The sequence below is a fragment of the Haematobia irritans genome, chromosome 2 (genome assembly GCF_050003625.1).
Source record: "Haematobia irritans isolate KBUSLIRL chromosome 2, ASM5000362v1, whole genome shotgun sequence".
Taxonomy (NCBI): domain Eukaryota; kingdom Metazoa; phylum Arthropoda; class Insecta; order Diptera; family Muscidae; genus Haematobia; species Haematobia irritans.
The window spans coordinates 26,505,875-26,519,148 of NC_134398.1; the positions used below are offsets into that span (position 1 = coordinate 26,505,875).

At 29.7% G+C, this 13,274-nt stretch overlaps 1 protein-coding gene across 4 annotated transcripts; it reads left to right on the top strand.

Moving 5' to 3' along the window:
• Nucleotides 1-227: 227 nt before the first annotated feature.
• Nucleotides 228-11,466, top strand: loqs (double-stranded RNA-binding domain-containing protein loquacious). Of its 4 annotated transcripts, none has more exons than XM_075293609.1 (6): nt 228-387; nt 541-792; nt 4,569-4,900; nt 4,989-5,274; nt 5,621-5,749; nt 10,155-11,466. In XM_075293609.1, exons 2-6 carry the CDS (start codon nt 580-582, stop codon nt 10,401-10,403), a joined length of 1,209 nt encoding a protein of 402 aa, XP_075149724.1. In that variant the 5' UTR covers nt 228-387; nt 541-579; the 3' UTR covers nt 10,404-11,466. The 4 variants fall into 4 exon arrangements, with proteins under 4 accessions (XP_075149724.1, XP_075149723.1, XP_075149726.1 ...); XM_075293608.1 differs by having other exon boundaries at nt 229-387; nt 534-792; XM_075293611.1 differs by lacking the exon at nt 10,155-11,466 and adding an exon at nt 6,429-6,702 and having other exon boundaries at nt 229-387; nt 534-792.
• Nucleotides 11,467-13,274: the final 1,808 nt, after the last annotated feature.

Consider the following 13,274-nt stretch of genomic DNA (forward strand, 5'->3'; position numbering starts at 1 on the left):
TAGATCCCTATACATATTTATTCACAGCTTCACAGCCTTCACAGCTAAACATTAATAATTTTGTTAAACATATCTTTATTCATTATATTCACTAAATTTGTGGTCATATTTTGTTTTTCCATAATTTTTGTGGCCACCACAGTTGATAAATCCCGTACTATCTGCATTTTATATGGTATTTGCACCTCTGTGTCACCCTGTTATTTCGGTGTTTGTTGTAATTTAAAAAGTTACCTACGTCGGTATCTTCACGCAAGTCAACGAATACATACATATTTATTCGTGTGTGCAGTTTATTTGTGCCCTGTTTATTTGAAGATAAATTTTATTAAATATAAGGTTTATTTTTAAATAAATATCGCTCTAAATCACCGTCACTTATCGGAGGTAAGTAATTCGTATATATTTTATAACTGTGCCATAGGTTATATAAAAGTATTTGCTGTATGCATTCACACCTGCTTTTATTGATTTTTTTCCGGGAGTATGACATTTTTAATTAATATATGACATTTTTCTTTGCCTTCTTCTATTTATCAGAGGCTTATATTTCTTAAAATTGAAGTGTTAACACAACAAATGGCATCTGCACCAACTAGCACCGAACCACAAGCCGGGTTTGCTCCCCGTAAAAATCCTGCCCCTGTGATGAATGGGCAAGGACAGGACACGGCGACTATATCTATGCCCACAAATCCGACTATTCTTCAGCGTCCCAAAGTTAAAAAAGAAAAAATTACTGATTTGACGGCTGCAACCAGTAAATTGGCCGTAGATGAGACTCTTAAATTGGTAGGTACATAAAATTGGTTAATTATGTATGTATGTATATTATAAGGGTTGTGAAAAGGGGGTGGACATATTACTTTTCAATTGAAGATGTTTGATTGTGATTTTTGTATATGTATGTTAGGATCGATTTTTGCATTGGCTTACGTTTAATTTAATGCTAGAGAGTTTAAAACTTAAATTTGATATATATTTGAATTTACAAAATCAAATTTTCGTTTCGGTATCATATCGATTCCTTACCAGGTATAATTTGGTACTAATTTAAGGAATATATATCTATATCAATTGAGGCATATTATGAATATTGTTCTTAGATCCTCCTTTAAGAAAGTTGTTGACTACCACAATATCTGTCTATATTACAATGCAGTTAATTGGTCCATACCACTTCCTCTACGAGTTGATTTCACGTTTTATTGTCCACCAATGACTGTTAACATAATCATTCATATAAAATATTGGAGTGGTAGTGCATATGTATCTGACGTGAAATTTTGTCTATACAAATCCCATGTCCTAACGCCTTAATATATCTTTGGGGATTGAATTCGTATAATATCGTTTAGAAAAGCTTAAAAAAGGTAAACATTTTAAAAGCCAATAACCACTGTATTACGCCATGGTTTTCCAAAACGTTTCAACAGTTTACACACAGTTGAGATGTTTTAGTTTGATAGTTACCATGGAAACTAGAAATTTCCATTTACTTGTTTTCGTTATGCTTTTATTCAGTCTGATTGTTTCAAAATACTGATCAGTTATGATGCACATTCGAGACTGTTGTTGTACGAAGTAAGGTATGTTAGGTTATGTGGCTGCCCGATGTATCAGGCTCACTTAGACTATTCAGTCCATTGTGATACCACAGTGGTGAACTTCTCTCTTATCACTGAGTGCTGCCCGATTCCATGCTAAGCACAATGACAAGGGACCTCCTTTTTATAGCCGAGTCCGAACGGAAATGTCACCAGCATTACTGAGGTGGGATAATCCACCGCTGAAAAATTTTTTGGTGTTCGGTCGTAGCAGGAATCGAACCCACGATTGATATTATGGCTCATATATATGTGAGACTATATTACTCATTATTTATTATGATGTTAGGGAAAGGCAAAAAATGTCCAAAATAATTGGGAAGACAGTTGTTTCGGATTTCCACATCCTCATCAGTTCCCTTTATTGGACGATCAAGAAAAATAGTAGAAACGTTTTTGCTTTCCAATTAACACTACTCCAATTAATTCTTTATCAATTAATTCTTTAAACAAACATTTAAAATTTTTTCATGTTCCTGGTTTGATTAAAAAAATAAAAATTTATTATATCAATTTTTTATTTGAAAAAGTTTTCAGCTTCAGTCAACTTTTAAATAGAATGATGATATTTTTTATTTTTTAAATCGCTTCAATCACGAAAATGATAGTATCAGGGCCTCTGCCGAACCGAAACCCTTTACTATGGTGAGAAAAAATGCTAGTGTGTAGTTTTCTTTGACAAATAGTTTTCTTTAGCAAATAAAACATTTTTTACTTGTTTTAAGATAATCAAAATATGCCAAGCGGTAAGTGTTAGGTTTTTATACCCACCACCATAGAATGGTGACGGGGGTATAATAAGTTTGTCATTCCGTTTGTAACACATCGAAATATATAAAGTATTCTTGATCAGGGAGAAATTCTAAGACGATATAACGATGTCCGTCTGTCTGTCTGGCTGTCTGTCTGTCTGTTGTAATCACGCTACAGTCTTCAATAATGAAGCAATCGTGCTGAAATTTTGCACAAACTCGTCTTTTGTCTGCAGGCAGGTCAAGTTCGATGGGCTATATCGGTCCACGTTTTGATATAGTCCCCATATAAACCGACTTCCGGATTTGGGGTCTTGGGCTAATAGAAATCGTAGTTTTTATCCAATTTGCCTGAAATTTGAAATCTAGAGGTATTTTCGGACCATAAAGAGGTGTACCAAAAATGGTGAGTATAGGTCTATGTTTTGGTATAGCCCCCATATAGACCGATCTCCCGATTTTACTTATTGGGCTTATAGAAACTGCAGTTTTTATTCAATTTACCTGAAATTGGAAATCTAGAGGTATTGTAGGACCACAAATACGTGTGCCAAAAATTGTGAGTATCGGTCCATGTTTTGGTATGGTCCTCATATAAAACGACCTCCCGATTTGGGGTCTTGGGCTTATAGAAACCGTAGTTTTTATCCAATTTGTCTGAAATTGGAAATCTAAAGATATTTTGGTACCATAAAGAGGTGTGCCGAAAATGGTGAGTATCGGTCCATATTTTGGTATAGCCCCCATATAGACCGATTTCCCGATTTTACTTCTTGGTTTCTAGAATTCGAAGTTTTTATCCTATTTGCCTGAAATTGTTAGTTAGTAGTCCGTTGTAATTTATATAAATTGGCCGCTAAGTGGCTTCAAATTATATGATGAAAATAAAATAAGAAAAAAATAAAATTGGAAATCTAGAGGTATTTTCGGGTCATAAAGAGGTGTGCCGAAAACGGTGAGTATCGGTCCATATTTTAGTATGGGTTTCTAGAAACCGCAGTTTTTATCTGATTTGCCTGAAATTGTAAATATTCTGGTATTTTAGGCTCACAAAAACGTGTATCGGATTAAGTTCTTATCGGTCCATTTGGTAATGCCTCCATATAGACCGACTTCACTTCTTGAGGGTGTAGAAGGCGCACTGATCATGAAAATTGATTGAAACTCAATGTAAAATTTCCAGATTTTACTTCTACAGATTTAAGATTTCAAATCAAGACGTTATTTTATAATTTTCTTGTGCACATACAAGATATGTTAATGATTCCTCTAAAACTCAAACAAAAATGGTTCTTATAAATCCAGAATCTGATATAGTCCTCATAGGTGAAATCTTTAAATTTATCTTCGGGAAGTGTCCTCAAGTTCTCAAGCCCTCCGGAAATTTCAAAGGAAACCCTAATATTTGGTTCGTGGTGGTGGGTATTTAAGATTCGGCCCGGCCGAACTTACTGCTGTATATACTTGTTTTTAATGAATTTTCCTACGATCATAGTCGATTTTGTTTTTTATTTGTTGTAAGATAATCAAAATACGCCCATCGGTAGGTATTAGGTTTTTTTATTAATGAATTTTCCTACGATCATAGTCGAATTTGTTTTTTATTTGTTTTAAGATATTTAAAATATGCCAAGCGGTAGGATTTAGGTTTTTTTATGAATTTTCCTACGATAATCATAGTTGAATTTTTCTTTGGATTATAGCTAAAATTTTATGATTCTAGTATGTATACTAAAATTAATTATTTCCGAATAAATCAATACTTTTATTTAGAACTTTTTCATAATTTATCAATTATTTAAATCTTTTTTCAACTTAGTTTATTTCCGATTTGGTTAAAAAGTTAATTGTATCAATTAAATTTATAATTGATTACATTTTTAACTTCAATGAAATTTTTAATTGGAACTATTTTGGTGATATTGTTTTCTGTGATAGTATCCCTTTAACATGCAAGATTTCACAAAAATCAATTCAGATTTAGGTATAACTCCCATATAAATGGGAGGCATGAGTCTTCTACAATAAATATTTTCACAAATATAAGAATAATCTACGATATATATGATATATGATTCTGCCTTGCAGAAACAATGTTTTTGTAAGACGCATATATAGGGTATATTAAGTTTATTCTCAGATCTTTATTTTTACTTAAAAAATATTATTTACTGTAAATAATGGCAATTTTCTTTATACTTAATTTCAGACTGATGCCAATGGCATTGCAATGAAGACTCCAGTTTCATTGTTACAAGAACTTTTGAGTCGTCGTGGTATAACTCCCAGTTATGAATTAGTTCAAATTGAAGGTGCTATCCATGAGCCCACCTTCCGCTATCGTGTTTCATTCAATGACAAAGAAATTCCATTTACGGCCATGGGAGCTGGTCGTTCCAAAAAAGAAGCAAAACACTCAGCTGCAAGGGCTTTGATTGATAAACTGACGGGTGTACAATTACCCGAAACACAAAGCACTAATACAACTTCGGTTAGTGCAGCAGGAGTTGATAGTAATGCTAATGCTACTGGAGGTGGAGAGTGAGTATTATTTTTTTTAAGGGAATATTGAACAATTCGTTTGTATACACAATAATGATAAACATTATTTATTCATTTGTAATTCCAGTGCGGCCGACAAAATTGTTGGTAATCCTATTGGCTGGCTCCAAGAAATGTGTATGTCCCGCCGCTGGCCACCACCAAATTACGAGACTGAAACCGAAGTTGGTTTACCACATGAGCGTCTATTTACCATTGCTTGTACCATATTGAATTTCCGTGAAGTTGGCAAAGGTAAAAGTAAGAAAATTGCTAAACGCACAGCAGCCCATAAGATGTGGACACGTTTGCAAGAAACCCCACTGGATAATAATCAATTAATTGAATCCATGGGCACTGACTTGGCGGGTGATGTAAGTACCTTATTTTACATTTTAATAATGAATTTTTGCATATTGCAAAGTTTAAAGTACAACGTCGTGGGTTTTTTTTGTTTATGTCGTCATACGGTAATTATTGGTTGTAGACATGGGGATGTTTTTTTTTTCGTTGGTAGGTGGTACACATACTATTTGTACGTGTCTAATATGTCGTTCCGCTATGAAAAAGGCATTTTTAGCCGCTCCATAATATTTTTCCAAGCTCATTTCCAATTTATTAATTTATTATTTACCTATAATTTGTATAATTGTAATTTTCAATACATTCAAAATTAGAAAGACTCATGCTGATACCCGTTAATTTTATTTCTTCTTACAGAAGGCCAATTATTATGGCGATTTGAAAGATATTACTGTACCAACCATTACCAGTCAGCATAGTGCTAAAGTTTCCCAATTTCATAAGACACTTAAAAATTCTACGGGTAAAAAGCTTCATAAATTGCAGGTGAGAATAATACAAATTTGTTTATTGATCAATTAAAACAAATTATTTAAATGTAAATGTATATAAATTGGGATGAATTTTGGAATATTAGAATTACAATTGAAATAATTTGGTATTAGTAGGGGGTTTTAATTAACTGCAGTATTTCTGGTGTGATAGAATATACAATTTAACACATTCAATGTGAAATATGAAGTAAGATTTTGCTTTCTTTTAACAATTCTATTTGAAAAAATAATTATTCATAATCTTTGTAATCATAAAATAGAATATTCGAAAGTATCGATTACATTAAAATGGTCACCGAGTATGTGTATACTATCATGGAAAGAACTCTGCTAATATAGTAGCAAACATCGAGTGCTGTTTCAGTAGACGTATAACTGCAATTTTAACTGTTTTTATGCAGTAATAGCAACAGTAGACGTAGACTGTTTCAGTAGACGAATTAGCGCAATTTTAACAGCTTTATGATGTAATAGCAACAGATTTTTAATTTTGTATTAGCGGACTGTACCTTGCTAAAAATAATTGCTGTGGCAAACTAAATAAAATATAGATATTCGTTTTGTATTGTATCTTCGTTTCGTTGGATCGTATTCATTTTTTGTCTTCTCTTATGGATTGTATCTAAGGCAGGTTTTTAAATTTTGTTCACAAATTAATTTATATTTTCTAGATCTACCAAAATTATTATTTTTCACAATTCAATTAACTGTTAGAAATTGCAAAGTTCAACATTTAATGGATTTGCCAAAATTTTCAACATCTCTACATGGGTTTAATTGTTATCGTTATCGGACGGATTTTGTATCTTATTTTATAATTGTTTACTTGTACTACTTGATAGATGACTTTTTTTTTAATATGTTGCATACAATTACCATTCATTTATAATGTCTTAAAGACATATGTTATTGATTAAAATGAATAAAAACAATTGAAATATAAAATTTATATACTATTTAATGTATCATTCACCCGGTATGTACCGCCAACGAAATCTCAACTTTTTATAATTTAAGCTACAGATTGACATGCATTTGGAATGATTTTAAGGGTATAAGTTTAATTAAATTGTATAAGAACAATTCAAAGTGAAAAACAAAATATTTAAGGAATCATTTACTTGAAATAAAATGAGCCAAAAATGTAGTCGAATTTTTAAATAATGATTTTCAAATAAATAAACTCACAAAATTAGTTCGATTTTTTCAATAAATAAGGACATATGTAAATGAAATTATTAAATTGAATAAGAACAATTGAAAGTGAAAACTAAAATATTTAAGGAATCATTTACTTGAGATACACATTTTAATAAGCTAAAAATGTAGTCGAAATTTTCAGCTAATTTTTAAATAATAATTTTCAAATAAATAAACTCACGGTCATTTTCATGTATCTCCGTTAGACTTTAAATCCCAGTTAACAAAAAGTAAAATCGAAATATCTTCTCTCCGGTTAACTTTAACTGAAAAATTTTTTGCAATTAATTTCCATGATGAAAGACATGTCAATAGTACCGTTTAAAAGTTCGTTTGCTAACGTAGCACTAACGGAGCTTTCTGAAAATGGGGATCACAAAATTGGTTCGATTTTTTCAATAAATTAATCATAAACTCATAGAAAACAAAGTTTACTAGAACAGCCGTCAATGAAACATTTTCTTTTATATTTTTCTACTTCTGGGCCTAGCGAACAACAAATTATAGGTAATGTAATGAGAACCAAAGAGTCGAACTTTAAAATTTTTTGATGTGTAAAGAGAAACCTCCCTTCCACCTTTGAGAGAGTGTGAATATAGCAACGTCCATTTTTTGAGAGGTGTCCAGTTTTTTTGCAAAATTTAAAATTTTTTAAATCGAATTTTATGAGGGTTTTGAGAAAATGTTTACGGTTCGAAAACAAGTATTAAAAAAAGAAAATACATAGTGAAATATTATAGGCTTTAATCTGAATTGTTGCCTTTTCTTTTTTGCCTTCAAACTATGGCGCTTAAAACAAATTCGAAAATTCGATTTTGCAATATTTTCAAAATTTTAAAATTTAAAATTTGAAAATTTTTTCACTTTTTTAAATTTTTAAAAAATCAAATTTTGCGGTTATTGAAAAGCCCAATATTAAGTTACGACTTTCGAAAAAAAGTAGTAGTAAAAGTATTAAAACAGAAGAACAATAGTTATTTATTTCAGCCTTAATTCTCAATAGTTTGGCTCTGCTTGATATTTTCTTTGAAGTAGAAACTATACCATTACTAATATGGAACAATAGAAGCTTTAACTATGGATTCAAATTATTAAGATTCACTACAAAAATCTTCATAGTCGAAAAAATCCTCTTGATTCTGGCACACGAAAGGCATAAGAGTTATTATTGGGTGGGTTCGATTCCTGCTTCGACCAAACACCAAAAAGTTTTTCAGCGGTGGATTATCCCACCTCAGTAATGCTGGTGACATTTCTGAGAGTTCCAAAACTTCTCTAAGTGGTTTCACTGCAATGTGGAACGCCGTTCGGACTCGGCTATAAAAAGGAGGTCCCTTGTCATTGAGCTTAACATGGAATCGGGCAGCACTCAGTGATAAGAGAGAAGTTCACCAATGTGGTATCACAATGGACAGAATAGTCTAAGTGAGCCTGATACTAAACTAACCTATTATTGAGAAGCCTCTATATCCTCAATGCGTTCAAGCAGGGTGATTGGACCTTACTTTTTCGAAAAGGAAGTTGGATCAACAGTTACTAGAGTGATCCAAAAAACCGGGTCGGATTTTCTCGGTTTTGAAAAACCGGACTTTTTCCAAAGCCGGAGGACGGCATTTTTTGAAACAAAAAACCGACATAACCTGATTGCACTGTCACAAAAAATTCAACCAAAATATTTTTTGGAGAATGTTTTAAAAGTTGGACAAAATTTTTGTCTTTTAAATTTAGAAGTAGTTTCTTTGCAGTTTTTTTTTCAAATACCCAGATGTATTTGCCAATATTATTTGACAATAAATTGGCAATTTTGCAATGAAAATATATAAACCAAAAGCCGCTTGAAGTTGACGGGAAAACTCAAATCAGTTTTTTAATTGATTTAATTAATTGAATCAATTTAGTTAAACTTCAATCCAATTTCCAATTAATTATTAATTTCCAATTTAATTAAAAAATGTTAATTGGAATAAAAACATTGTATCAATTATTTTTTTAATTAAAAATTTTAAAAAAAAATCAATCATTCAATCACAAAAAATTCAACCAAAATATTTTTTGGAGAATTTTTTGGACACAATTTTTGTAATTAAATTTTAGGTTGTACCGGAAGTAGTTTCATTGCAGTTTTTTTTAATGCAAATATTATTTGACAATAAATTGGCAATTTTGCAATGAAAATATAAAATCCAAAAGCCGGTTGATGTTGACGGGAAAACTCAATCAGTTTTTTAATTGATTTAATTAATTGAGTCATTTTGGTTAAACTTCAATCCAATTTCCAATTAAATTGTTAATTGGAATAAAAACATTGTATCAATTATTGTTTTAATTAAAAATTTAAAAAAAAATTTCAATCATCCAATCACAAAAAATTCAACCAAAATATTTTTTGGAGAATTTTTTAAAAGTTGGACACAATTTTTGTAATTAAATTTTAGGTTGTACCGGGAGTAGTTTCATTGCAGTTTTTAAAAATACCCAGATACCAATATTATTGGCAATTTTGCAATGAAAATATAAAAACCAAAAGCCGGTTGATGTTGACGGGAAAACTCAGTTTTTTAATTGATTCAATTAATTATTTAGTTAAACTTCAATCCAATTAAAACTTTTTAATTAAATTTTTAATTGGAATATGTTAAAAACATTGTATCAATTATTTTTTTTAATTAAAAATTTAAAACAATTTTCAATCATTGATCTTATTGACTTACGGCCATTTTCATGTAGCTCCGTTAGGCTTTAACTGCCAATTAAAAGAAAGTAAATTGCAAATATCTTTCCTTCGGTTAACTTTAACTGAAAAAAATTCAGTATATGAAATATATAGGCATGATGACATATAGGTCCATAGAACGGTTTAAAAGTTCGTTAGCTAATGTAGTACTAACGGAGGTTCATGAAAATGGGGTTTAATGTTTCCAGTTTGATTAAAAAGTTAATTGTATCAATTAATTTTTTAATTGAAAAAGTTTTCAGTTGGAAGTATTTTGGTGATTTTATGTCTGCCGGGATAATGTTATTACTTAGTTCAGAATCCATAATGCAAACTATGAGCATTATTTATTTTTTTATTAAATAGATTACAACAAGAATTTTTTCTGACAAATATATTAATATATTATTGTTGTTTTTGTTTTTTGTTTTAATGAGAATAAGAACTTGAATTTATTTATAATTTTCTCCTCTTTTTTTTACAGAAAACATGCCTTAAGAATCCCAAAATTGAGTATGTTAAACTTTTGCAAGAAATCGCAAATGAAAATCAATTCGAAGTCACCTATGTTGACATTGAAGAAAAGACATTTACGGAACAATTTCAATGTTTGGTGCAACTTTCTACATTACCAGTTGGTGTATGTCATGGCTCGGGTCCAACACCAGCTGATGCTCAGAAAATGGCAGCTCTCAATGCTTTGGAATATTTGAAAATTATGACAAAAAAATGAATGTCATAAACTGACAAAGTGAAGTTAAAGGGGTGGCAAACATATTAAATTTCCCCCTAACTTTTAATCTGTATTGCAGCTGTCGACTCAAAAGAAAAATCCCATTTGACAAGATTTCACAAAAAAAATCGGAAAATATGGTTTTGTTTTTTATGTTTAAATAATTATTTTTGATATTTTTACATTTTTTATTATTGACGCATCATAATTACAACATAATTTGTTTTCATAAAAATTATCGTCTTTATGTCTCCTTGGTGGAAACTAGTTTTGTAATTACATGTGGTGGAGGCTAAGCATATTATGAACATTATACATTTCGTAGTTCTCATTTCATTTTCATTTTTTGGATATTGCTGCCAACAGCTGCATGCATTGAATCAAATAAAAATTAAAAATAAAAAAATATATATTATTCAACTAAATACATAAATAACTAATATATAAAATATGCATTTTGCAATTATCTACTTCTATTCAAGAAAACGCAAAAAAATATAAAGAAATACAATAATAAAATGCTTAACCAAAAAAACAAAACAAAAAAAACGAAAAACAAGGCACTAAGATAAAACAAAACTTATAAAATGCAAACAAAACAAATATTAACGTAGAGCGTCGTGGAGATATCATTCCAAAGGCAAAGAAATTATGGAAAATTTATATTTTAACTTATAGTTATTTATGTAACTAGTTTAATCATAAAAAAGTATTTACATATTCCCTATGACAAGTTGGAAAGCAAGAATAAACCATAAATAATGTAAAGTAAAGAGATAATCTATCACAGAATCATGAAAAACAAAACCCAAATTTTCCAAAAATTGAAACAGGAAGAAGAATATGACAAAATGGGCAAAGCAACAAAATGGCCCAAATATAGTTTTTCAAAACAAAAGCAAAACATGCAAATAACGCCACAACGTACGCACGTACTTTACAGTTTAAAACCTTTAGTTGCTGCAAACTATAGGAATTTAAACACCTTACAAGCTATACTTTGCATGGACCTAATGAATGATAAATTTTCCACAAATAATGAAACAACAAAACAAAACAAAAATGAAGGGCATATAAAAACTAAATTTGATGCATATAATACTACAAACAAATTATCATTTGTAATGAAAGAAAATATTTCAGTTTATTGTTTTCTCATATTATTTATACACATATATAAAACATTTAAAAACAAGTATTATTACAAAAATAATAAATATTTCGGAAAATTCTTACATTATTTTAGTGCAAAGTGTAGAGGTTGTACATTTCAAAATATGCTAATAAAAAATGTATGAATGTATACATAAATTATTCCTTAAATATTACTTCTGGTTAAGGTTTCATTTTGGTATTACAAATAGTCTGTCTGAACCTTGGGAAACATTGATATTAAATAATGATCTTTGATTAGAAAATTTGAAAGTCAATAGTAACTGAATCGAAACCTTAACAATTGGTGTGTATCTAATTAAATAAATGAATTTAAATATTTATAATTCGTATTATTGTAATTTTGTTTTTGGAAGTTAATTTAATAATGTATTAAAAACCCAATAGCAAACCAAAACACCTCTTACAACATTTCATATACTTAATTTTTCATTTTTCTTTTTTTTATCGAATTTCATTACATTTTAGAAAACACAAGAATATATCCATAATTTAAATAAATTTCCATAAAACAAATCAGTACATACGCATACTAAAATATTTGTACTATTATTAAATTAATTAATAATATTTAAAATTTTCACTTTTAACAAAGAAAAATAAAAATTTGATGTGCAAAATATTTTTATGTTTGTTTTATTCATTAGAAATATTTATTTGAATTTAGTAACACAACTATATGTTACTAACAAAAGGTCAAGGTAAAGTTAGAAATTTTATACCCCTCTAACTACTTAAGAATTAATTCCAACAAATTGTGGTATCACAATGAACTGAATTGTCTAAGTAAACCTTAAAATATTATATCCATAGTTCTTTGTAGTCGTAGTAAAGGTCTTAAAGAAAAATAATGAAATATTTACTTGAATGGAACTTAAATTATTTTAGCATCTTAAAATGTTCATAGATTATAGACTTTTAGTTTATTTTATTTTCCATGCTATAAACAATTTTTACTTTAAAGGTGGGTATTAAGTTCGAGTTTAGCGGCTAAAATCGTTTTTTTACACTCATAGAAAAAAGTCTGCTAAAAACAGCAGTCGATGTCTGCTGTTATATTTTTGTACTTCAGGGCGTAATGAACAACAATTTATAAAATTTTTAGGTTATAAAATTTTCCCCAAAGCCTATTTAAGAACCAAAAGTAGTTTTTGGTATATTTTTGCACTGTAATATACTTACAAGCTCCTAAATACGATCAGCAAACATTTTGTTTGCTGTTATGCCTCAATTCGATAAATATTCAGATTTTTGGTCAAATACTATAGATATTCATAAAATATTGTGTTAATTATGTAAGGAGAGCTCCTAAGTTGACATTTTTATTTGTTTTAGCCAAAATAAAACATGTTTTAGTGTAATAGAGCTTAAAAAATAGCAGGAAATGTTTGCTGTTTCAGCAAACAGTGACTGCTGTCCCTTTTTCAGCAGAGTTTCTGCTGTTTTAGCAGACTTTTCTGCTGTCCCTACTAACAAATTTCTTTGGGTGTACTGGTGATTTAGTTTTCACTTTAGCGGCTAAACTCGAACTTAATACTTATCGTGATTTTTCACGAGTACTGTTCTTTAATACTCCATTTTAAAGAATATATTAAAATTTGCATCAAAGTGGTATAATTTTATACTTTTTTGTACTGATTTATTGTTGATTTTAAGGCCGATGCTATGTTCGGTTTACGAGTTCAAAATCACTTTATT

Coding starts and splice junctions, on each gene's coding strand:
- loqs (XM_075293609.1), top strand. CDS start 580: ATGGCATCTGCACCAACTAGCACCGAACCACAAGCCGGGTTTGCTCCC. Junction 793..4,568: donor TAGATGAGACTCTTAAATTG/GTAGGTACATAA, acceptor ACTTAATTTCAG/ACTGATGCCAATGGCATTGC. Junction 4,901..4,988: donor AATGCTACTGGAGGTGGAGA/GTGAGTATTATT, acceptor TTGTAATTCCAG/TGCGGCCGACAAAATTGTTG.